This window comes from Chironomus tepperi, unplaced genomic scaffold (assembly GCF_022539635.2).
Source record: "Chironomus tepperi strain 1889 unplaced genomic scaffold, CSIRO-AGI_Ctep_v1 contig_362, whole genome shotgun sequence".
In the NCBI taxonomy this organism is placed as follows: Eukaryota; Metazoa; Arthropoda; class Insecta; order Diptera; family Chironomidae; genus Chironomus; species Chironomus tepperi.
The window spans coordinates 379,750-405,487 of NW_027226484.1; the positions used below are offsets into that span (position 1 = coordinate 379,750).

A 25,738-nucleotide genomic window follows, 5' to 3' on the forward strand; every position below is an offset into this window, starting at 1 on the left:
ATGTGTATTTATGTGTATGTTTCCCTATGTGGACTTAATGATTGAAGATTGTTTTTGAGGATGGAATTTTGGATTCATTTTGTCTTGAGAATTTTTGAGAAAAGGTTTTTTGAGTTTGTGGATTTAGAATTAGAATTTGAATTTTGAGGTTTACTGATGTTATGTAATTTGAAAATTGCAATTTTGATGGATAATTTGAAGTGAGATTTTGAAGAAGTTTGTTGGCTTATTAAATTGGAGTACCTCAAGTGTACACATTTGCAACTTCATAAGGTAATTCTCTAGCTCTTGTTCCAATTTTTTATTAAAATCTTCAAGTTTCTGACCCATTCTAGTTAATAAACATGGTTATTTTCTAGACACTTCCAATTTTGTCATAAACTAGTATCATTGAAGCAGTTGAAATCATAAAGTAACTATTTGTAAGTTATAAGTAGCTCTTCAATTTTTTATTAAAACTTCAAGTTCCTGCAGTTCCCTAATCAAACATTGTCTAGACAATTTTGTCCTAACTAGTACATTAAGAGTGAAAGTATCTTAATTTTTGAAAAATCAAATTTGCAAGGATTCGAACAGTGCTTTTGAGTTACCACATCAAATTTGAACCCAGCGCCTAGTCAATTCCACTATAGACGCACTTAACTATTTACTAGTGCTTCGCATAGCTTAGTTTAAATAGTATTGCTTAAGAATATAAATAGGACTGCTAAAGAATCTAAAGAACATTTAGTCAGGATGCAGAAAAGTTTGAATAAAAGAATTTGACGACCTAGACCAACCGTGACTCAAAAAAAACCTCAAAAAATCCTTAAATATGCATTAAAACTTTAACAATTCTATAAAACTCGACAATTCTAAACAGCCACGTAAAATGCGCTTTAACTTGTCTTTAACCTCAGCCAAATTCACCCTCAACTTCTTCACCAATATTTCATCTTCTCTCTCACAGTTCTGAATATAGAACTGCGTATTTATAAAAATTTTCTTTATTTATTTGGAACTTGTTGTTATTATGTCTGCATTATTAAGTCTTTCTCTATCTTATTTTAAAATAAATATATATATAATATATTTTATATAGAGTAAATTCTTATTTATGTATCTGTCGCATGAGAATTTTTTTGACAATGACTGAGTGATTGATTTGTTATTTATGAACTGGCATTGTCTCATCAATAACTTTATTATTGACTCTTTCCACGTTTCTCGTTCCACAAAAAATGAATTTTTGAGTCCCGGGAAATAAGATGGATTGGGTGGGTAAATTTGATGGAACTGTATATACGACTGTAATTTAATTATTTGATATTGATAAATAAAATTTTTATGGTGAATTGTAATCCTTTATTATTTTTATTATTGAACTTGTATCTATAGACACAATATACCGTAAACTTGAAAGGCAGTCACGAAGAAATTGTATATAGAGCTATAATATTTCATCATTGTCACTTGATTATCAATATTGACATATTTATCGGGTTTGACATACATAAACTTTTTTTTTTCTCATCGACTAGAAGTGGAAATGTATTGGCTTCCCAAAGGAATCTCATTAGACCGCGAGACTCAATTCAAATATACGGAATAAAATAAAGCTTTTAAGGCGTTCAATTTATGAACTTAATCTTGTGATATTTTTTTTTTAATAATCTTATTCTATAGTTTGAAATTTATTGATATTTTTTTTTTTGAAATCTTTACTTATTATGGTCTTAAGAGCATCAGTCAATAAGGAGTGAATTAGCTTTTGATGCAAAAAAATTTATTCAAACGATAATAATTTATTATACCAAAAATATTTATGATTCAATCATCAAGGAACATCATCGTGAAAGAAGAATGAAAAGATCCCGAGTAGCAATGGAATGGAAGCTTAGTAGCTTTGTTTGAGGCTTAGATTGAGGTAGATTGTCATTCTATTGGCCACAATGATTGGAGTTGACTATGATTTTGTTAGATTTTTATAGAAAAATAAGGCAGAATTCCAAGTTGATTGAGATTTTGCATTGAAAATTGTTCATAAGTTGATTTCTAGCTCTGATGTCAACTTAAACGACTTAATATACAAAACGGCATATTTTGCCGGAAGAATCGGTCTTTATTATCCATCATGGTGACGTTAGAGCAACTTTGCGTCTTTCCAGTAATACAGCGACATTTTATAGCCAACTTTTTGTGCTATTCGGCAAGTTGACTCGAATTTTGTTAGGTAAATTCAAGAATTCTATTAGGATTTCGAATTTTACTAAGCAAATCTCGAAATTAACTCAAATTTTGCATGGAAAAGTCGACAATAGTTGATATAGAGCTTTGAAGTAAAGTCATATCTAACTCGAGTCTAGTTAAGTTGAATAAGCAAAATTCATATAAAATAAACCAACTTCATTTAATATTCAAGTCAAAATCGACCTCTGTAATGAAGGCAAGTACAGTTTGATTCTAGTTAAGTCTAGATTAAATCTAGATAAGCCGAATAAATGGAAATTCATACAAAATTCATGCCGCAAATTCATCAAATTCGAATTCAAGTCAATACATTAATAAATCTTCAACTGCAGGAGTTGTAATTAACTTAAATTGACTTCAACTAACTGAATTTGATGCTCTGCATGGCAACAATTGCAGAAAATCTTATAAGACATCCAAAAGTACATCAACAAAAGTAAAATATCACTCTTCTCCCCCCAACACATCATTGTCGCTCGGGACATAAATTTATTATTTAAAAAACATCTTCTGCCATTTATTTACGACCAGTTTTTTGCACACAAGGATGTGCTAATCGATTTGTGAAATGAAATATTTAACTACACACAGCTGAGTTATTAGTGATGACACGTAAACAAGCTTATGAATGATTTTCTGGGAAGTTTTTTTCACCGTCATGTGCAAATCATTTTATTTTAAATCCATGAGTAAATTGATTGACCTGCTTTAATAATAGCTATAGTGATACATTCAAAGAATCTAGTCATGAATCAACACCCAAACCTCCTTTACTAACATGTGACATGTCATCGATAAATTTTATAGCCACGAAGCTAACAGCTTCAATTAACATAAATCAGTGATAAGCCTCTGTGTCATTCCATCACGATAACAAGGCATGAAATTTATTTTTTTCTTCCAAAATTTCAAAGTTGAGGTCCAATTAAAGGTGAAATCAGAGATTAGTTTGCAAAAAACTTTTCATTAAATGTCAGCACCCCGTAAAAAAGGAACTAAAGTGCACCAAACAGTGGAAAAAAGGAGAAAATGAGAAACAATTATTTTGCACGAGATTCTTTTCAATAAAATCGGTTCCAAAAAAAAAACTTTATTTCACATTGTATGGCACCATTTACAGATATGAATAAGATGAGAAGGAGGAATGTGAAGAAGAAATTTTTTGGTAGAGTGAGTGAGTTAGTCGAGCCAGACATAAATCTTATCGATTTTTATTTGTTTTCCGAATAAAAAGGAAAAAAATGAGAGAGAGAAAAAAAAGAAGAAGAGACTTGCAATGGCAGAAGTGGCAGCGGCCTACATACAAAATATTCGCAATCATTAATTCATTCGTCGTCACAGGCTTATTTTTTTTTTATTTTTTTATTTTTCAATAGCAATTAAAATGTGAGAAAAATTATATAGTTTTTACTGTATTTGAGAAATTATGCGAAAGGCATTCGGACGTGAAGAGTCGGTAAGTGAAGTTAGGGGGGTTGCAGTTAGAGGATGATTAAATTTATTGTGTATTAATCAAACCGCGGCATGTTCTGTTCAATTGAAATGGTATTTACCACATTATTGGGACTATCATGGGTTTTTGGATGTCTATCATGGCTAATACTTGGAATTGAGAATTTGTAAGTCAATTTTCATATAAGAATAGACCATGAATTATACAGATTGAATTTTTAAAATATTTTAAGTTCTAAAATTACTTCAAAAATACGAAACATATTTTTTTGGCACTACAACTCAATTTGCAGTTCGCTAAAGACTCTCAGTACACCCATGTGATCTTTGACAACCCAAATAAGTCCACAAACTATATTTATGAATTTTTATCTACAGATCTTTATTAAGGATGTACAAATTCTACCAATTCAAAAAATCCAAATTAATTCAATCAGAACAGCATGATTGCTAGAGCACCGCTAATTCGCTAAGTTAACTATAACATGTGAATATGGTTTGCTACTCGGGCAACTGATTTTCTAAATTATCTTTTACGATTCTTTTTAAGTTCTTGTGATTTTTGAAGACTAAAATAATTCACCAATACTCTAATTATTTTCATTTTGCCCTATATAACTCTAACAAGCAAATTAAATCTACCAACTCATCTTCTGACATTCTAACTATTCTTGTTAAGTTCCTAAAATTTCTCACAATTTAAATTTGCCAACAAAATCATCTCCTGAGACTCTAACTATCCATATCAACTTCCTACAATTTTTTTATACTCAAGCAAGTCCACTAGCTCAACCTGTATCACTCTAACTATGCTTATTGACTTCCTAAAATTTCCGACAGCATAAAAAAATTTCCTATCTCGTATTTTAACCTTCTAACGATTCTCACTAACCACGTGTGATTTCAGATGAGCAAAACAAATCCCCAAAAATCCTTCAGGATCTCCAAACCCTCTAATGATATTTATCGGATATAGAAGAATCCAGAACTCGAAGTCATCTTAGATTTTGTATGAAAATGTCAACTCAAGTTGACTCGACACCATAAAATTGAAGTCCCAATATCGAGTTCTACAAGAATCTCTGCCATCTCGAATAAATATTCGCACAATATTCATAAAATAACATTAAAAAAAATTAAAAATCATCCACTACCTGGCATTAAGTGCTTGCCGATAGATTTCAAGCATAACAGCAGCCTCGTGAAGCATCATTTTTTTGATTTATTTCTTTTGATTAATAAGCAACAAAAAAAAAAGTCGAACACACAAAAAAAAATTAATTTATTGACCGAAAGACGACACCACTAATTTTAATTTTAATGATGTAGCTATGACAAATATTTTTTTTTTTTTTTTTTGCCTTTATCTCAATGATTTTTGCATAAATATTCAAGTCTTATATATTTTTATTCCATCTCTCTGCATAATTTGCGCGCTATAATTTTCGCGTCGTCGAAATGTTTCATCTTTGGTAATAAAGAGATTTGCATTATATTAAAATATCGTGTCTCCTTATCATGGATGATAAATATTTTTTGATTTTAACAGGTTGAATAATTTTTTTTTCACAAATTTATTATTATTATAATCATCACTGAGCTCTGCTATAAACTATAACTTTTTTTGGTATTTTTCACAAAAAATTCACAAAATTTCAATTTTTTTAATTAATTTCTTTGGCACAAAATTTAATTAAATTTTTCTCGTATATCACTTGATTCTTGTCAATTATTATATTATTCAATAGCTGTTTGCGTATACAACAGGATGAACATATAAATATTAAGGTACACAGAACAAAAATAAAACAAGCAACTTAAAATTGATTCTCTTTTCTCTCATGTGGGTGAAGAAGTTTTTTTTACGATGGAATTCTTTTCACTTCTATCACGTCTGTACTTCAAATTTCAACTGACGTGATGTGATGAAGTTTTTTTTTTTTTTTATTTCTCTGCCTTTGATGTGTGTCGCTCGTCGCTCGTCGTTATTGTGTGTATGTTTTTACATTTCATTCTCTTCTCAATTTTTTTTTTACTTCTCCCTCAAAAACATTTCTTTATTTTCACTAAAAAAAAATTTCGTTTCCACTCTCGTTTTAGCCATTGCCGTCTCATAAAGCGTTTGCGCAACAGAGATGGACTGAATGTGTGTATATAAAGTAAGTCTTCGGTGAGCTTCTCTCTCTCTCTCATCGCTCTCACAAAACAAGAGAGAAGAGAATTATGAGAAGAGGGGGAATGGCAGGCATGTATAGACAAGCGACGATGAGATGATGAGCAGGAACCAAAAAATATATTGAGAGATGTGTGTAAAAGGAATAATATTTTTAGTTGTCGGACGATGAAGGGGAAAAATCAGATTTTTTTGATTAGGAAAGAGTAAGAACCACCGAAAAATATGCTGTATGCTCTGACTGTTTATGCTGTATTATAAATTTATTGTTATGTATTTTTATATTTTTTTTTTTTTTTATTTTCTTTGTGTCCAGGCATTATTATAAGCCGAATACTCAATATGATTATATTTGGGGATCCGAACAGACATAAAAATATATTTTTATTGCCATTGATTTATTAGTTATATATGCTTAAAATGCGACTAAAGTGTAGATGGATATGTCCAAAAAAAAAATCGATTTTCATCTTGAGCATCACTCATCATTTTTATGACGATTGCTGAGCAATAAAATAATATGAGATTTGTATTAGCAGTGTGAGATATAGACAGTAAGACTGGGGTAGGATGTAGGGAGAACTATACATCACATCATCATCATCATCAATATCATTAATGACAATTGATTGTCACAATTTTATTGCAATTGAAATGACATGGTGGAAATGGACTGGACGGGAAAAATGTTTTATCGAACAGAAAACACAGAAATCATTTAGTTCCTTTCCTTTTTTTTTGTACATCACATGTCATATTAGAAATGAAGCAAATTTGTTATTATTTCGATGGATAAATTTTGTGAAATATTTTTATGTTTTGGATATAAATGTGATGTTATTAATGTGATTGAATGGTTTGAGAGACTGTGAGGGGGATGAGGGAAATTTGAGGAGTTATTTTAGTGGAACTAACGCAAAAATTAATCAAATTTGTATCAAATTTCAATTTCCCGAAATCCAAGAACCTGATATTGAGTATGCCTTCTCGTTTCAAATGGGTATGATGTGGTTTTGGTGCTTTTCATACAATAGCGGGATGTGTAAGTATTATGGAGCAAAAAAAAAGAATAAAATCTGGAAAATTGCCTGAACAAAGTCGGTGTGAAGCCAAATTCAATGCTGTACTGGCAACAAATAGACATCAAGGTGGCTCTACTCAAATAGACCAAGGTGGCTCTAATTTTTGGATTCTAGAGTACTGACTCAAGTATCACAACTAAAGAAGGCTGTTTCACAGAGCCTTAAAGGCTCCGTTAAATCTCTTTTATTAGGACCAATTAGATGCTGTCAATTTTTGGCAGCCATATGGACGCCAAACGGAAGCGGCTTCCATTTATGTCACTCGGGTGAGCATCTTGAATTAATATTTTGAAAAATAAACACGGATTTGGACGTTACCTATGATCGGAACTCCTAAAATTGAAGTGAATACTCGCGTTTTTTCAATTTTACCCCATAATGCGTTCCCCAATTTGACTACAAACTTCTGTTCCTTGACAACAATTCATCAACCAACTATAGATTTAATTCCATTACCTTTCAATCTTAGTGCCCCCGTGCCACCGTTCTCCTTTCCTCTAACCCTAATTTTTAACAACTGCCTGCTCGAAAACATATACACAATATTCACATTTCCAGTCGAAATGACTTTACATGATGTCTTGCTAATCCAACATTGACCATTATTCAATCGAAATTTTTTAGTCATGAAAACTTTGTACTTTTATTCCTTTATAGAAAAAAATCTATTTGAAAGTCAAAATAGCTTGGAGACATTTTCCATCTGCAATATTCAAAAGTGTCACATGTCTCATAAACTTGTCATGTCAACAAATGCATACATTGTAGACAGAGGAACAACAACAAAAGGAGAAGACAGAATGGAAAGGAAAACTCCTCTCATGGATATATATTTGCTAAATATGTATATACATATAAAGCACTATACTGTGATTAATAATTCTCTTTCATGCACTTCACTTCAGTCACTTGGTATTCTCTCGATGGCACATAAAAAAAAAACTCTATAGAGTAAAATTGTGCAATTTTCATAAGACATGAACTTTGTGCAACTCAATGTCATGTCAAAAAGAATTTTTCTGTCACTCTCAACATTTGCAAGAAAGCATTTTTCGTAGTTAATCCTTTAAGCTTTTTAGTAAAAAACTTTACTGTGACTTTATTTCTTCCTTCTTATGCTTGATTTGAGTGCTGCGAAAATTTTACTTGCTTTATATAAATAGATTTTTTGCTTTTTTTTTTTGTTCAAATATATTTACATAGCATAGAAGTTTAGGGGTCGATTATTGATAATGTCATGACATGACGTTGGACCTGTTGAAGCTTATATTAATGTAGTTTTTGGATCTGACTTTTTTGGATGAAAGAATGTTATGTTGGTGACTATAGAACTTATAATAGAGACGGCTGTTGCACTTGCTTCAATTAATTTGGTATTGGTAATTGACAAGTAATAGAACTAGCCGCGGCGCCAGCAAAAAATCAGTTTGTAACATTGGAGCAAGCCTAATGAACCATTAAAGAGAGGTTATGAGTCACTATTGATTTGCATGCAGTTAGCGAAAAAAGTTCAATATTATTTATTGATTTAGATGCCTTAATGTGCTATTAGGGCTATTGGGGCTATTCTGCCTCACTCACCCGTTTAATTATATCATCACATGGTATTTAGCCCAGTTTGGAAGGTATACGAAGTCAAAATGGCTAGAAATCCAGCTTCCGACTAGCGTGACTCTGCTATTAGGCTAGATTTGATCAAATTAAGCTTCAAAATTGAGTCAAATCGGGGTAGAATCAGATTTTCGGCCATTTCTACGCCATGTGCTTTTCGAGCTGATTAGGGTTCTCGAGACCGAGACCAAGACTTCACAGTCTTATCCTTGAGACTTGTACGAGACTTCGAAGAATTCCCTCGTTGTCTCTGTCTTGGTCTCGAAAATTCAATTAAACCGAGACTTTGGGATACATTTAGTCTTAACAATTAGTGTATGTACCTTGATTTTAGGAGTTCGGATCAATACAATGCTCAGTTGCTGTTACAATTCATGAAGACAATTAACATTAAAATTTAAAAATTGCCAATTTTGAAAGTTGAAAAAATTGAAATCGGAAGCACTTTTGAGTATATAGTCACTATATTCAGCAAGTTTCCCAAAAAATCCCAACTTCCACCAAACATCGCCCCCAAATAACCCCCCCTTAAAAATCATCATCATCATTATCGTCGTCATCCCATACAACCAGTCACTCAGCCACTCTCAGCTCCCTCAAAAAATGTTTGTATTTATGGGATATACAAACTCATAAATACTTAAATAAGAATATTAAGTCCGTTGTTGCGATGTGATAAACATAAATTGTGCAAAAAAGGCAGCAGCAAGTACAAAAGTGAATCAAATACACAAAACAGACTGCAAAAAGGGATGGGAAGGAGTAAATTTTTTTTGTTGGAAGGGATACATAGTAATTTTTAAATATGTCACGTAAATAATGATTCCCTTGTGCAATATTCACTTCCCTACAATTTTTAGTCTCAGTCGCCACGTACAAATTTGATGTTTTTGAGATTTTTTGTGTATGTCACTAAAATAAGGAATGTTCATCTACAGTCAAACTTGCAATGGAATGGGAAAAAAATTATTACATTTAATGCTATTTATTTTGTGCTGCTGTAGCTTCATCTCTCTTTTTTTCTCGTTTTTTTCTTTATTTTTATGTTTATGCCGATACTTATCACACACACAGCAAGTAAGCATGTAGAGTAAAAACTTATGTGAGTACGCGATGAATGTTCTTCGTGTGATGCTGAAGGATGCATGAAAGCGAAAAAAAAGCAATTTTTTTGTGTATGTTGTTTAGATGAAAGGAAATATTTATTGCTTTACATGACTGAGACGCTTTATGGCTGATACACATGGAATCAAAGAATATTTTCGGATTGAAGGGTGTTGAAAGGCAACGTAAGTAAGATTATAAATATGCTGATAAGTTTGAGTATTTGAATAAATATTGATGAAATTTAGGCTTTTGTGCATGCATAAATTTTTACTTCTTATCAAACTTTCATAATCTTATGATGCGATATATATTTATAGATGTTATGTGACTTTTTTTATGACGTTCATTTAAGTTGCTGTATCACATAAATATTTTTTTTTTGCTTGCTATAAAATATATAACGACTTGAAATTTGCAATTCTAAGAAATGAATCACAACTGGCGACAGATATTTATGGAATTGGAGTCTTTTTATTGCAATTTCGTTTGATGAAAGTTTTTGACGGTCGGTAGAAATGGAAATGAAAATTACCTATGAGAGGGGTATGGGGGATGTTCATAGTTGACGTCTGACTAAATTTGCAGACTTGATTTTACGCTGCTTCAATTATGATTGTTTAAAGCATAATGTCTATTTTTAATTATTCAATGCCATTAAAGACGTAGACATTGAATGGGAATATGGTCAGTCTACGCCCAGGACTAGGGCTCTTAAAAATCAAATCTCCAATTTTGAGAAAAGTTCATCAATTTTCTTCAATAAAAAATCCAAAAACCCTCCTAAATTTTTGCGATTTATACAAAATAAATTCAGAGCCTCAAAAACCGCCTCAAAACATTACTGGCTACGCACGTGACCCAGGATATTTTAATGAAATGTCACAACTGTACTAAGGCATCACATGAAGCACAAATCGACCCCCTCTTCCCTAAAAACTCCACTGCATCACGTATGCCTAGAAAATGGCAGTGCCTAGCTCCAGGTTTACCTTGACACCTACTAAATCTGTTGCCTATTTCATAACATTGCGAGTTATCGATTTTTTTTTTGCTTTTTGTAGAAATTTGGTTGGTTTTTGTAAAACCTGACCAGAATTAAAGGAGTTTTTGTAGCTTCAGTGGCTACTAAACTGCTAGAAATCATATAATATCCCATTTAATAGTGGTAGGCAATTTACAGTCCTTACCCATGCCGAACCATGTAGTTGCTAAAGCTCTGTATTGACGGAAAGACGTAAGAGTGCACTAACAATTTCGTGACCACTAATTTAAGTCCAATTTTATGACAAAAATTAAATTTCTCAAATAACTCGAGTAATCAAGCTTTAAACAAGCTTTAAATGACTTTAAAATAGTCTAAAAAATTGAAACTTTAATAGACATCATTCTTAAATAACCCCTAATAATCATATGAAAAAGACAGTTGATATACAATTAAACGTTCATCCCTCACTAGATTCCATTATGCACGCACATAAAATTGCCTTTATGTCCCTCTTGTGTGCACACATAAACAACAATTTTCTTGACTTAATTTCACCTTCGCCCCTTTTTTATTTTTAATTTCTTGCTGAATTGCACATTTATATCCACGACAGTAAACTATTTTGCCATAAAAGTCATCTTCTACATCACAGCCGAGAAAAAAAGACACAAGAAAATCTAAATCCATAAACATAATTTATTGTTATCATCAACATTTTCACTTTGCAATATATACATCCCATCCAACAGCATTTTTATTTTCATTTTCGGTCCACATTATTTCATTTCATCATCCATAAATTAAGATCTTTTAATCATTCAAATAATCATAAAAATAATGAATATATGGAATGGAATGAGGTGGAAGCATAGGAGAAGTAAAATTTATTGAATGATGATGGGGGTGGAAATGGATGGAAAAACAGAGGAAATGAGAGAGAGATTGATATTTATGCTTATAGTGAGGGATCTTTTTTTGTTGTGTTTGTTATAATAGCAATAAGGAATTGTGTCTAAAAGTAATAATAAATAGAGGTATTCATAAATATCCTTTTTTAGTGCCATTCATTATGACAAAGACAAACACACACGCACACGCATGAGGCAGGGATGTATTCAGGGGTAGTTGAGGACACTCATCCCTTCCTTCTTCCTCTTTTTGGACAAATTCTTCAATTTTGCTAGGAAAAATCACCGAAAATTGGTTACACTTGGGCAGTGTCCCTCTGACAAGGCAATTGCCTTGACCTAGGCAATAGCTCTCATCCAGGCAGTAGCTTAGTCTTGGCAATCAACTCCACTCAAGCAGTGGCTTAGCCTAGGCAATTGAATTTAATAAGGCATTGGCTTTTTCTAGGGTGTTCACCTAGGTAGTTGCTTTGTTTAAGGCTGTGCCTTCACCTGGGACAGTGCCTTCACCTGGACAGTGCTTTTGCCTAGTCAATCGCCCCTACTTAGGCAGTAGCTTAGTCCAGGCAATCAACTCCACTCAAGCAGTGGCTTAGCCTAGTTAATTTATTTCATTTAAGCAGTGGCATTGCCTGGGGCAGTGCCTTCACTTGGAGCAGTACCTTCACCTGGGACAGTGCCCTCACCTTGGTCAGTGCTTTCATCTTGGAGAGTGTCTTCACATTGGACAGTGCCTTCAACTGGATATTACCTTTGCCTAGGCAATTGCCATCATCTAGGCATTGCCTTTTCCTAGACATTTACTTATATCTAGTGTGTAGTCATACCTGGGTGAACCCGAAATCTGCTGCCTATGCAAAGACAATGCAAGCTACCACATCTTTCCTTTCTCTTTTTCAATTAATTCTAAACTACACCCCTGTCATTCAAGGAGCATGAGGGATATTCATATAGATTTTCCTTTCTTTGCCACATTTCCCATTACCACTCATTGTCGGATCAATCATAATTTTTTTTTTTATTTTCATAATATGCCATAACCTCTAAATGAGAAACAAGAAATTTATGGCTGTATTAATTAAATAGGTTTTTTTTTGTTTTTGATGCTACTTCTGTGTACAGAGAAATGAATTATTATTTCTCATATCGTAAGACTTCTTCTACATATCTCATCCGTCTCTACATATTAATTGATTAGGATACTTTTTTTTGTTGTAGTACTCTAATATGGACATCCATATCTAATGATCATATTTTTTTGGTAATAAATAAAATAAGAAAATATTTTTTCATGAAATTCCATTGTGAATTGATGTATTGTTATTGAAGGTGGATATGATTATTCATTATTGATGATTATTGGTGTTAGAAACTGTAATGACAATAGTCTTCGATCATGCTAAAATAATACCCTAATACCCTTGAATATTTATATTTATATGAGTAATCGATTAATATGGAATTTATTTATCATATTTATTTATGAATTTTCGGTTACTTTTGAGATGTTTGGCTACTTTTTTAATGAAAACTTATACTAACAGGCAAAGAACATGATTTCATGGACACAACGGTACAACTACGGACCACTAGGGTACCTAAATGCGAATTCTTTGCCTATTATGGTTATCGAATTTATTGGGTAAATTGGAAGGGACAGACAGTATACCAGAGCAACACAATTCAATTATCATGTCATCGCTGCGTTGCCGTATTGATGACAATACGTGAACATGCTGTATGAGCACCATGAAAGCCGTTTTTTGGCATTTTTTGCGACAAAAATTAAAATTTTCCGCATCGGACTGCTTGGGTATTGCATTTTGTATTGGAAAGTCTGCCAATCTGTTTGCCCATCGAAATAAGACTATACAAGAAAGTGGCTTGACATCAAATTTTGTCATACATCATATTTGAGCAATAAACTGCCCAGATCTTCGAAATATACCAAAAAGAGCCTTTACGATGCCTCTAGAGTAGTGGTGGGTAGTCTTTGTATCGCAGCACACTTGTGTTGCAAACTGAATGCAACTGAGTTTTGATCGTGGCATACCACCTAAACATGTCGCAGTACAAAAATAATTGCCCAATCACTGTTTAGAGCATCTTTTCGATATTTTGACTTTTCTTGTGTCAATACTGTGGAATAGCGTTGCCTTAGCTGCTTCGTTGTCCAACTTGGGATCAACATTAGGATAGGAGCTTCAAGCGAATTGTACAAAATTATACTAAAATTGTGTTTGATCCTCAAAAACCCCATTTGATCACTCTTCTAATTCATATACTCAAATAATGCAAATTATTGCATATTCCTATCATTTTCACAGCTAAACTGACTTAAACATGAAATTCCAATCTAGTTACCACCTCTTGATTTCACTTTAATATCCCACCTCACATAATCGCATCGTAAAAATTCAATATAGAAAAACAGTAAACTGATGCATATTACGCTTATGAACCGCACAGTAGAAAAGATGTATGTAGATAAAATGTAATAGATGATTTCGATATGGATTTCTTGTTGAACAGGATATTAACATTATTATTTTTGCAGCCTAACAAGCTATCTGCATCGCGATTTATAACTGAAGAAATGAACTGCTTAATTCAAAACTTACCGTTTGAGTCCGGTTTCATGATCAATTAATGTGACAGGTATATTTTGCTCTAAATCATCATGCGATGGTGATTCATTTGATCGTTGACGTACGGACGATAATAAAAATGCAGCAGCAGCTGCTGATTGTGTGGCGAGACGATTACGTGCATCTTTTGATCTTGGAATTGTTGCTTTTGATTTGATTAATGATGATGTTGTGGTTGTTTGTACTTCTGGCACCTCCAAGGAATTACTTGATGATGGACTTGCTGATCCTGTTGACAATTCATCCTTCTGGGCATCATTATTTTCATTTAGATTAACGCCCTCTTCACCTTCATCTGGAATGAGAATTTTTTTGGAATTGGTGAGAAAGGAAATAAGCACATGAAATATTGCACATAATGTTATAAAAATAAGGAGGAATAAAAAGATTAATGACATTGGTTATATGTGGTTCTTGAGAGTTCGAAGGAGAGCAGATATCGATTGAAATAATAGCTGGAGATGGATAAAAATTATGTTTGTGGATTTTTTTTTTCTTCTTTTTTCACATTTTTATGCACTCAAGTGTCTGATTTTTTTTGCTTCTTCTTCTTCCTCTATTTCACCTCACATTTCTTATCAATTCATTGGCAATAAATATAATCTTCAATGCTTCTTTTAAAGGAGAGATTTGTGAGACAGAGTGAAGGTGTTTGTGGAGAATTTTGTATTTTTTTAAGATGCTGGCGGACTGTTTGAATGGATAGAGTTGGTGTATGACTGGATGTTGAGTTATTATTGGACTCGCAGAGAGTCCTGAATAGGGGTGTCGATTATTTGGGTTTTAAGGATTTATACAATCCTTAAATACCCAAACACCCCCAAGGACTTGTACAAATCCCAAATCTTCAGTAAAAATAAAATATCTACATCAATAAGCGTTTTTGTAAGATTTTGGGCATCCATAACCGCTTATTTTTATAATGTTAAATTAGTATCTCGTCAACTTGAATAAAGAATTTAATTTTTTAATTTGAAATCTAGGAACTCAAAAACTATTTTTCAAGAGCCCAAATTGTGATATTTTTACAAATTTTGAAAACTTTTTGCATAAAATATCATGATTTCTGCGATTTTTTCGTAAAAAAATTGTAAAAATTACAATTTCCAAGATTTTTATGGTTAAGAAAAATTAATCAAGAGTAGTTTAAGGTAAGTTGGATTAATTAGTAAATTAGAAAGTGGCGTAAGTGGGATGGAAACACAAATATATAAGCTTTGTGATGTGGTCAGCAATAGAGTCCTTTTGTATTAATCTAGGCTGCAAATCGGAGTGAATTCCTAGTGAATGTCTAGTTCTAACGTTTATTGTCCATAGGAAGATTGTACGATAGTGTCTGACCTATCTAGTGTTAAATCTAGTTTCTGAGCCATTTCCTTTGAATAAACACAGTTTTAAAAGTGAATGTAGCTTCGACAACCCAAAATTATACCTCGAAGTCGACTCACATTGAAAGAAAAAGTCGGCTTGAGTCGACTCGATTCCACAACAATTAAACTCTATTTTATGACATAATATTGAATTTTAAATGATCTTTTATGTATTTTAATTCATGACATTTCAAGTTGAACAATCATTCAGTGAACAGCCATATTTTGAATTTTATTTAAATTTCCAAAGCATTCAAAATCCAGCAAATTCCTTTAAAATGCGCTCCATCCAATTTCAACGCTGTACACTTTTCTATACATTCTTTAATGCAATTCTTTTTCGGTTTCTTCATCTTCATTGAGATGAAAAATAAAATAAGCGGAAATAGAAGATGCAAAAAAAGAAATATTTAATGGGTAATTAGTTTAAATAAATTGTCGATGGTTTCATTCCAATCCTAAGCAGCATACATAAAAGTAGAACAGAAGGAAAATTTATCGAAGACAAAAAAATCTAGTCGGTAATCGAAATTCTTATCTAAATGTATATTCAGCAACAAAGTAACAAAGTCTTGACCCACTCATTCCAATTTTTTTATCATCATGTTCAATTGTTGTCTAAAATCGACAATTTCATCTAAACTTTCATCTGTGGCAATCAAAAATAATGCAATGAACATGAAAACACCTTTTGTTGTCCAATTTTCACTTTCATTACATTACATTACATTCGTGTCTTTTGTCTTTATCAAATTCTTACTTATCAGCAGAAAGTCATGCCATTTTTGCTGCTTCTTTTGATGACAATTGTTTTCATTTATTTTTAAAATATTCTATGAATAAGAAATTTTTTTTTTGCTTCCCTTTTTTTTCATTTTATTTCATTGCTCACCTTTTGTTTTGTAATTCTTTTAACTTTATACTTTTTTTTTTATTTTATTTTACATTTTTTGATAAGAGCGTTAAATTGTTTTTCATGAAAAATTTAACATTAAGATGGTGGCAAAAGTGAGAAGTGGGATCGAAGGAGGGTATATCTGTTGAAAATATTATTATTATGGAATGACATTAAGTTTTAGGAATTTTACAAGAATTTTCGATTGAATTTATATTTGGTGACTTTAATTTGAAGTTATTGGCCCTTTCGGCATGCATTTAAATGTTGCCACCACGGTACTGAAGCGGCAGTGTACCCAAATAACACAATTCGATTAATCGATCAAAAATCCGGTCCCAGGCTAGTCCCTAACATAGGAAGAGCATGCTCACATAAATGATCATACTCAAAGCATGTTTTTTTTTCATACAATTGAGCATGCTCACAAAATAGTATACTCAGGGAATGTCTGCTAGGGGGTATGACTTTGACTTGATCTAAAAAACAAATATCATGCTTTTGTGACACAAAACTGGTACCTGCAGATCCACTTAGGTACCTTTAAGCGCTCTCTTAATCAGTTAGGATTGGTGCCAGATTCAAACATTCTAGAGTTATACCAGCCTGATTCTATGTATTATTATGGAGCATTTAATCTATTTGTGCTTTTCTGGTGAAGGCAAAATAAGAAGCACTTAGTGAATTTTGTCGCTTTTGGCACTTAGAATGGGAACAAATAGTAAAATTGAACTGTTGATTAAGAATTTTTGCGTGATATGTAGTATGTAGACCAGTATAAGTTTTTAGAGGTTTAGAGGCTTTAGAGCAGTATTTTCCAAGCTGCATGCCGCGGTAAATTAGTTGAAAATGCTATAAACCGCATGCCATGGATGAAGTTTACTAGATGAGTCGTAAGAAAATGGACAACACTGTATTAGAAAGAGGCTCAAAAACCAACGATAAAAAGCTGTTGCTAAAGATATTTTTGCATTTGGTAATTGAAAAATCATGACTAACGGTAAAGCTTGCATTAAATACCATCAGAGAAACGCAGTGGGTCAGAATTGATCTTTATGGCCAGCTTAGTAAGTAAGCAAACTTCCATTTACTTGTGTCTAATTAATTTGAAGCAAATTTAATGCCTCCAGCCACCCATAAACCTCTACATTGTAAATCTATATCGCATACCATAAGATCCACATTTTACACTTAATTTTCGTCACCTTAATTAAAAAGATTGTTTTCATACTCGTGTAAATTTACTTAACTGCTCGCTAATAGCCAACCGATAATAAATGTAGAAAATCAAATAAAATAAAGTCAGAGATAAAAGCAAACGGCAGACGCTTATAAAATCAATAGAAATGAAAATTTAATAGCGTAAAATGCTCTTTTTTTAAAAAAAAAAACATTCTGTTTTATTATTGGATGTGCTTAATAACGTGTGTTATTTACTTACTTAATGAAAATATCAAAAGCAGTAGCTACAGAGTAAGCAATGAGAGTTAGAGATGGAAATTCTTTGAAGCATACCGAAACATACACAAACTGCTTGCTGCTATTTGTTGAAATTAATTTCCAGCATTACACACTTGTAAAGTGAGTAAAAAGCTTATTTACGCAGTGACAAAAGCAATTTTTAGTTTCACACTTGACTATCTGCTTAATTGAAATGTTTAAATAGCAATTGTTGCTCATAATGGCTCACTGAATTGTTGTAATAATTAATAGTAATGATGTTGCTAATTGTAAAATTTTTATATCCATTTTTAATGCTCATTAAATGCTTTAATTGACTCAATAAATTGATTTTTTTTGTTTGTGAGATGCACAACTGCTTTTGTGCTGAAAAACTTATCAAATTTCACAAAATTGAATTTCCAAGAATTTATTTGCTGATCCACTAATACATGAAATGTATGCTGCTGATGCTTCACATGCACACGAGTTATTTCCACTTTACATGATATTTCCAATACTTGTAATAATTTTATTAATACATGTAAGGTAAAGTGGAATTTTTCAAGTTTTGCTGCTTGTTGTTGCTGCATTCAAGTCATTGTTTTCACGTATGTTGTGGTCGAATGAAGAAGAGTGAATTAAAGGCAGAATTTGATAAGTTTACTAATACAAAACATTTACCATAAACTAAATAAATTAACAGAAACCATAAATTATGCTTCTGTTGCCGTTCCTTCTTCTTCATCAGCCTCAGTCATCGTCGTCTCTCAGCTCACATTGCACGCATTTGAGTAAATAATTTGAATATTTTTTTCAATACATTCAGCCTCAACATAAAGGCATAAGCATAAACCAAAATGAGATTTTTTATCACAATAATGCCATCATTGCTGCCTCTCTCACTCACTCACTCGTTCCTTCGTCGTTTTTTCGTCGAATTCAAGGAAGAACAAAAATGTGCATTGTGCTGCTGCTGCTGCTGTTGCTATTGTTATTGATATTGATATTAAAAACAAATAAAGTCGAAATCATGTATCACGTTTTCGTTCGAGGAATTTATCGACAACATCTCAAGGATCGAATTTGAATCGGCAGCTTTTCAAGCTGCTTTTTTTTTTGTTGCTGTTGCTGCTCTTCTCATTTTAATTTATTTGCGTTCACTTACTTTTATGTGTGAGTTTATTTCTTATTTAAATTCTTTCAGTCCATACTTCTTGCTATGTTGTTGTGGGTTTTGCGGTCAATACTCATCAGCAAGCAGGCAATCATGCCATACACATTTTTCTTCCATTCGTTCCTTTATTTCTGCTAATTAATTTTAAAATGTGGCATTTTTTTTTACTCTTAAATTGAAAATTTGTTTTGTGCCTTCAATTTCTCGTTTACTTCCATTTGACAATTCATTGTGCATTTCTAGATTTTGATATTGTTCGGAAGATTCCAATGAAAAATAAAGAAGAGTACAACAATCGAAAATATTTTTTAGAATATGCAAAAATACAATTTTTTGGACAAAGAATAATTCACAAAAAGTCACATATCTTTACTGTTTCTCTGCCTTCATCTCGGTATTGCCTTTTGTTTTGTCTTTATTTATTTTGGCAGTAAATCCTGTCAATTTAAATTCACATTTCTGTCTACTTTTTGACTATTGTCCTTCTGCATTTTGTGTTCATTTGACTTGTTCTTCTGTATTTTAATGTAGTATGTGGCATGCTAGCTTGTACTAGCTCTTAATCTAGTCTGAGGCTGTCTATTCTTGAGTTATTTGGTACAACCTTCGTGCATTCATCAAAACATGAGATTTGATATGTTAAAAAAGCTGAAAAAAATCGTGAAAATTCAACGCAACTTGTTGAATTCTAACAGATTAAGGAATCCACGGAACCAGTCATACAAGCTCTCAATTGAACATTTCTAGGAATACCTTTACACTAAACGCAATAAATTCATAACTCGACTATGTTCTCGGAAGAAACAAATTCAAATTGATTGAATGTCAAGCCATACACAAGGGACATAAAAATTCCTTTTTGACACATTTGCGGGATTTTTGCTGCTTTTTAAGGCTTCTGTTTAAATGTCTTCATTTCTTGTGAAAAATCATCGAGCCGTTAGATCAATGAGCACATTAAAGCAAGTCTCGTTGATGATATGAAGTTTGAGTTGAGTTGACCGCATAAATAAATAAATAAGAAAATATGAGAATGAGAGAAAATTGACAGTTGACGAGCATGGAATGAGAGTTGATGTAGATGATGTGAATTTGTGGATGATGTGGACGATATTGAGTGACGAGAGAATTAGCGATTGACAGGCGAAAATAATTTTTTTATGCTTCTTCTTTCACTTGCTGTTGGTGCTGAAATTTGATATTTTTTTTTTATATTCATCGTCAAAATTTAATATTGTTGAGCAGCTTCTGTTCACAGGAATTTGTCAAGTCAGTCAAAATTCAGTAACTGTTAAAGACCGGTCAGTTTTGAATTCCTTAAGTCACTCAAATTATCACTGATGGAATCAACAAATTGCAGTCATATTAATCAATAAAATATTCTCCGTTAAGCTGGTCATTTGTCAGTCATGCTGATGATCTCAGTCAAGACGGAGAATGAGAGAAATTCAAATATAAAAAGTTGTGACTTTAGAGTGAAATGTGAGATGTGCTGAGGTCTTTGAGTCAATTACATTCGTCAATCGTCATCACAATCGCCACTTAACACTCTTCAACTTCATCAATACTTGACGATAATCAAGTCTGTTTTTATTCAATAATAAATGCCTAGACATCCACAAATTGTGAGTTACTTTTAGTGGTAATAATGATAATAATCATGAAATTCATACATGGACTTGATTGATATATGGATGAAGAGGACAGACACAATGGAAAAAAGTGTGAGCTGTCAAATCGCATTCAATTCATCATCAAAATAATCGCATGTCGTATGAAATAAGAATAAAATAAATTACATGTGTGAATAAATAAAACAATATAAATAAAAAATATTGAAGAGACGAAAGCACAGTAAGATGAAGGAATGACACATCCATCAATCAATCAAATAAATAAAAATTCAATATCAATAATATGAATGACATATGAGCATTAATCATGACTCATAGGCTTAAGTCCCGAGTGACACAAATTAAGAAGGCTCTGCAAAGCTTCTTTTATTATACCAAATGGAAGCTGGCTGCGTTTGGCAGCTGTATGGACGTTATTTGATCTCCAAATGGAAGCTGGCTGTGTCTGGCAGCCGTATGGACGATATTTGACCTCAAAATGGAAACTGGCTGCGTTTGGCAGCCGTATGGACGATATTTGACCTCAAAATGGAAACTGGCTGCGTTTGGCAGCCGTATGGACGATATTTGACCTCCAAATGGAAGCTGGCTGCGTTTGGCAGTCAAATGGAAGCCGCCTCCATAAGTAGGTGAAATGACGTTCATTTGTCAGCCAAACGGAAACGGTTTCAAGTAGGTAATGGTAAAAGAAGTTGAACCGAGCCTTCTAGCTGCATTTGTGTCGCTCGGATCTTTTTCATTTACTTTATACATCCAAATGTCACATAAATTCATCAATTTTATATTTAAATTTAACTTCCATGTCCATCATATGCAATAAATTTGTCATTCACTCAATAAAAGTTATTCTGTTGCTTACACACTAAATAGCTATAGCTGAATGTTCTGTATACAAAAAAGTCATTAAATTTATTGAGGCAAATTAGTTGTGTATTAGTAATAAGCTGAATGTTCTGTATACAAAAAAGTCATTAAATTTATTGAGGCAAATTAGTTGTGTATTAGTAATAACACAATAATGAGGCAGTAATGAAGATAATTTGTCAGTACATTTTTGATGACCCCCCTGTGGACTCGTTATGTCCGATTTTTTTAAACTAATTTACATTTTTTGTAGCCTTTTTTTTTCAAATGAAAATTTAAAAAAAGATTTATTTTTTCTCTTTAAGTTTGTCGCGATATTCCATTAATCAAAAAGTCCCACGCTCATCAAAACAGCAAAATACAGTGATGATGTCTCATAGTGTGTACACACACGTGAAGAAAAGAAAAGTCTAAATGTGAATAAATATCGTTTCGGTATGCGACAGAAAATATTTAGTGGATGTGCTAAATTTTGTGACACTCACGTTAATAGAAAATAATACAAAGAGCAGACGTTGAGATGATGCGAGCAGAAAAGTCGTCTTTTAAGATATAATTGAAGAAGAAATTGTGACAGGTGTATAGTTTTAATTGAATTTTTAATGCAATTCACTTTAAATGAAATTATGAGATGTAGTTTGTGCATATAAATTTTTATTTTAGGTCTTCGAAACGCTGTCTGATGTGGATTTATTGTAGGAATTTTGAAATATTTTTTTTGTTTTGAATTTGGGATTTCTTTTTGAATTTTTTGAGGAGGTTGGAATTTTGTTTTGGGAATGAATTAGTGCATATATTCTCAAATTATCATCTGTGACTCACTAGTCAAAACACTTTTCTGACGAAACACTTATCTATAGATTACAACTGGAACACCATCGAGTCGACTCCAGAAAGGCTCCAAATGGCTTTCACATGACTTCAAGTAGGTCAGAGGACTTGAAGAACCTTGTATATATATATCTAATAATGAGACAAGGGTTCGTCTAAAATTATAGACATGCAATCTTGATCAAACTTTAAGGTACAGCCCAAAACTGCAGGTCTGCGCATTTACAAAGCATGAAATGCAGGTCTGGGTGCTAAAGGCCACAAATATGCTCCCAATACATGAAACGAGTTTTGTAACTAAAACGACGAAATGGGGAAAGCGCTTTGAAAATTACACATGACCTGGGATTGAATTCTGGACCTTTGACATGTAAAGCCATTGAATGTTCTGACATTGATGTCATTTTACAGCATTCCCTAAATTAGATTTTTTCTGGCAAGGACAATTTCAAAATCTCACCAATTTTATGCAATTAAGATCAATTTTTGGGCAATTTTCTCAAAATTTGTTCTGAATTGCTGCAGTATTTAACTTAAAAGCATATTAAGTCTGCACTGTTGCGTTCCGTTGCACTAACATATTTGCCTACAAATGACCTAATCCCCAAAAAATTTCACTCAACTCCATCACGACATCAAATAAAGAATTTGCAATTTAAATGCAGGAATTCAAAACTTTCTGCATTAAAAAATCAATCTTCATTGTCATTTTATAGCTACTATTTTTTTTGTCATCTGATTAAATTAATTTTGTTGTCTCCAACAACATCCTGCATCTAAAATAACTTAAACAAATCACATCAAACACTATCGATAACATCCACAGATTCATAAAAAATTAATCACTATGATTTACATATCAATTTGGATGGTCGAAAACAATAGCCATCAAAAAAAGTTTAATTAAATGTTTGTTATGTCCACAAAAAAAGACTCAGTCTTCATCCACAATTCTAATTTAACTTATGATCTTGATAAATTGATTAAAAATTCCGACATTTTCAGATAAATTATTCAGAATTTTTGCTGTCCCGAGTGACGCAAATGAAGCCATGGACCTTTTAAACCTCTTTTATTGACCATAGATGGAAGCCGATTACCTTTAGTAGCTAAATAAACGACAAACTGAGGCTGCTTCTATTTAGTGATAATAATAGTGGTTTAGTGAGTCGAGGTTATTTAGTGGCTCGTTCAGTGGCTCGTTCAGCGGATTGGCTTCGTACTTTGGTACCTAATTATGGTGATAATACCGACCAAGCGGCCATGAGCTCGAGACTCAGCAGGAGACACATTTTCATCTGCCCTTTTTTGAATGAATTAAAGTGAAAACGCGACTCGCAGCTACACTTTTGTAGGTTAATGGCTAATAGCTGACAATAGCGTCATCAAAGGATTGGTTCTAATCCGACTATAAATTGTAGGAACTACTAAGTGCAGTAGTCTGGCGCAGCCTCACTCAACCCTCACTAGTTAAACAATCATTAGTCAGGAAACGCCGTTAGTGCAGCTCTGGATCTCAATTATCTGAATAGCTATAGCTTTAAATAGCTACAATTGCTAAGTAGCTTGTGTCGCTTAGGTAAAAGAGGTTAAGCATAGCCTTAAATGGTCATTAATGGAGCCTTTTTTGTTTGTTTTTCTCGGGTATTTATCCCGACATCAAACGGAGGTAAGTTCCATTCGATATCAATAAAAGAGGTGCAGCACATTCTTAAAATCTCTTTGACTGACCCTTCTTCTTATCTGTCGCTAGGGTATTTATGCAAATCGCACTAAATCATCAAACATCAAAAGTCATCAAATGAAATTAAAAATTCAAAAAATATATACACAAAAATTTTTTGTGCCAAACTTAACGTTTCAATGCTCACGTCTCAAAATAAAATAAAAACTGGAATATTTTTACATCGAGTGAAAATTTCCAACTTAATTCCTCATTTTCATATTTATTGACGATGCCATAACTCTTACTTCTGACTATCTTAATATCGAATAATTTTCATGCATAAAATTAGTATTTTTTTTTGTGTCTGTGCTTAATAAATTCAAATGTGGTACTGACATGATTATTTCTATTCGGGGCTTCATTTTCATCGCTTTATTTATTGACTATTTTAAAACATGAAAATGTGAAATTGGGGATTGTCAATCTAGTTTACGATGATGACTTATCTTTATTGAGACTCAATTTTTGTGTCAATAATAAAAAAATATTTTTTTTTCTTCTGTCGCTGCCGTAGACTTAAGAAAAAATTAAGAAGAGATAAATTAACAAGCAATAATTTTCTTATTTTGTGGTAATTTATTCAAAAATGACGACAAATTTATTATCATGGAAAGAAATTTTCATATTTTTATTGTTATTCCTTTATTTTTTTGTGTCGTTATATTAAATTTACACAAATTTGACACAATCTTAATCAAAGAATTGAGTCGATAGATCTTAGTGGGGGGACATTTGGTTGTGATGTCAAGAATAGTGGAGGAAGTATGCTATGATTGTTGCATGGTTTCAGTAAGTAAGTGAGTGAGTCAAGACGTCCACTTAAAATACTCTAATAACTAGTTTGCTCTCTGCTGTGAGCTCTGAACTAGTCTGTATCAATTCATATTAGCTTTAGTAGCTTTAGAGTAATTAAGTGCCTCTGGATACTAATCGTAATTGCATTTGATACCGACAATTGGTAGGGCGAAGTAAGCGATTGAACCTGCTTTAGTAGACGTCTAAAGAAGGTCATGCAATTCAATCATTGCAATTGATCCGTATGACCTGTGAAAAGATTAAATGAAGTAATCGATAAGGTGCTCGACTCGATTAGATCTAGTAGCTCAAGGGTAAACGATTCGAATCTCGTCATTTTCAATTTTCAAAAACAAAAGCATTTAACTATTTCAAGCGATAACGCCTGCTTCAGACGTTATTTGAGAGAGGACATGGATTACAATTGTTCTAAATGGCTTGTAAGTAAATATGGCAAAATATGTAAGGAAGTCCCGGAAAACACCAATTGGTTAATCGATCAAGAATTTGGGATCAATCCCCAGGACAGGGTAAGTCTAATTTGATGCCGATTTTGGTTTAAATCTTGCACTATTGTAGAGTCATGCCGATTTGGTATCCGATTTTGGATCGATCAGCCAACTTAAGCTATTTAGAAGTATCCAAAGCAACAGAAGCTTCTAGAAGCTTGCATGATGAACGCCATTTATGAACGACTCTCACCAAAAAGAGTTCTTTTAAAATGAAGAAATATCCCAAAAAAATAATATATAAAAAATAATCTAATGGACGATGAATAATTTTTGATATTTATTTATTTATTTCCACAACA

General features: G+C 32.6%; 1 protein-coding gene across 4 annotated transcripts in view; it reads right to left on the bottom strand.

The window, feature by feature from the left end:
- Nucleotides 1–25,738, bottom strand: part of tio (zinc finger domain-containing protein tiptop) — a 57,019-nt gene that overhangs the window by 13,643 nt on the left and 17,638 nt on the right. For 3 of the 4 annotated variants that reach the window (XM_070646426.1, XM_070646427.1, XM_070646429.1), the window contains exon 3: nucleotides 14,169–14,490. In XM_070646426.1, coding sequence (XP_070502527.1) covers nucleotides 14,169–14,490 — 322 coding nt within the window. Of the gene's footprint in view, nucleotides 1–4,835; nucleotides 5,688–14,168; nucleotides 14,491–25,738 lie in introns of those variants that run through there. The other variant, XM_070646430.1, reaches the window with a different exon arrangement.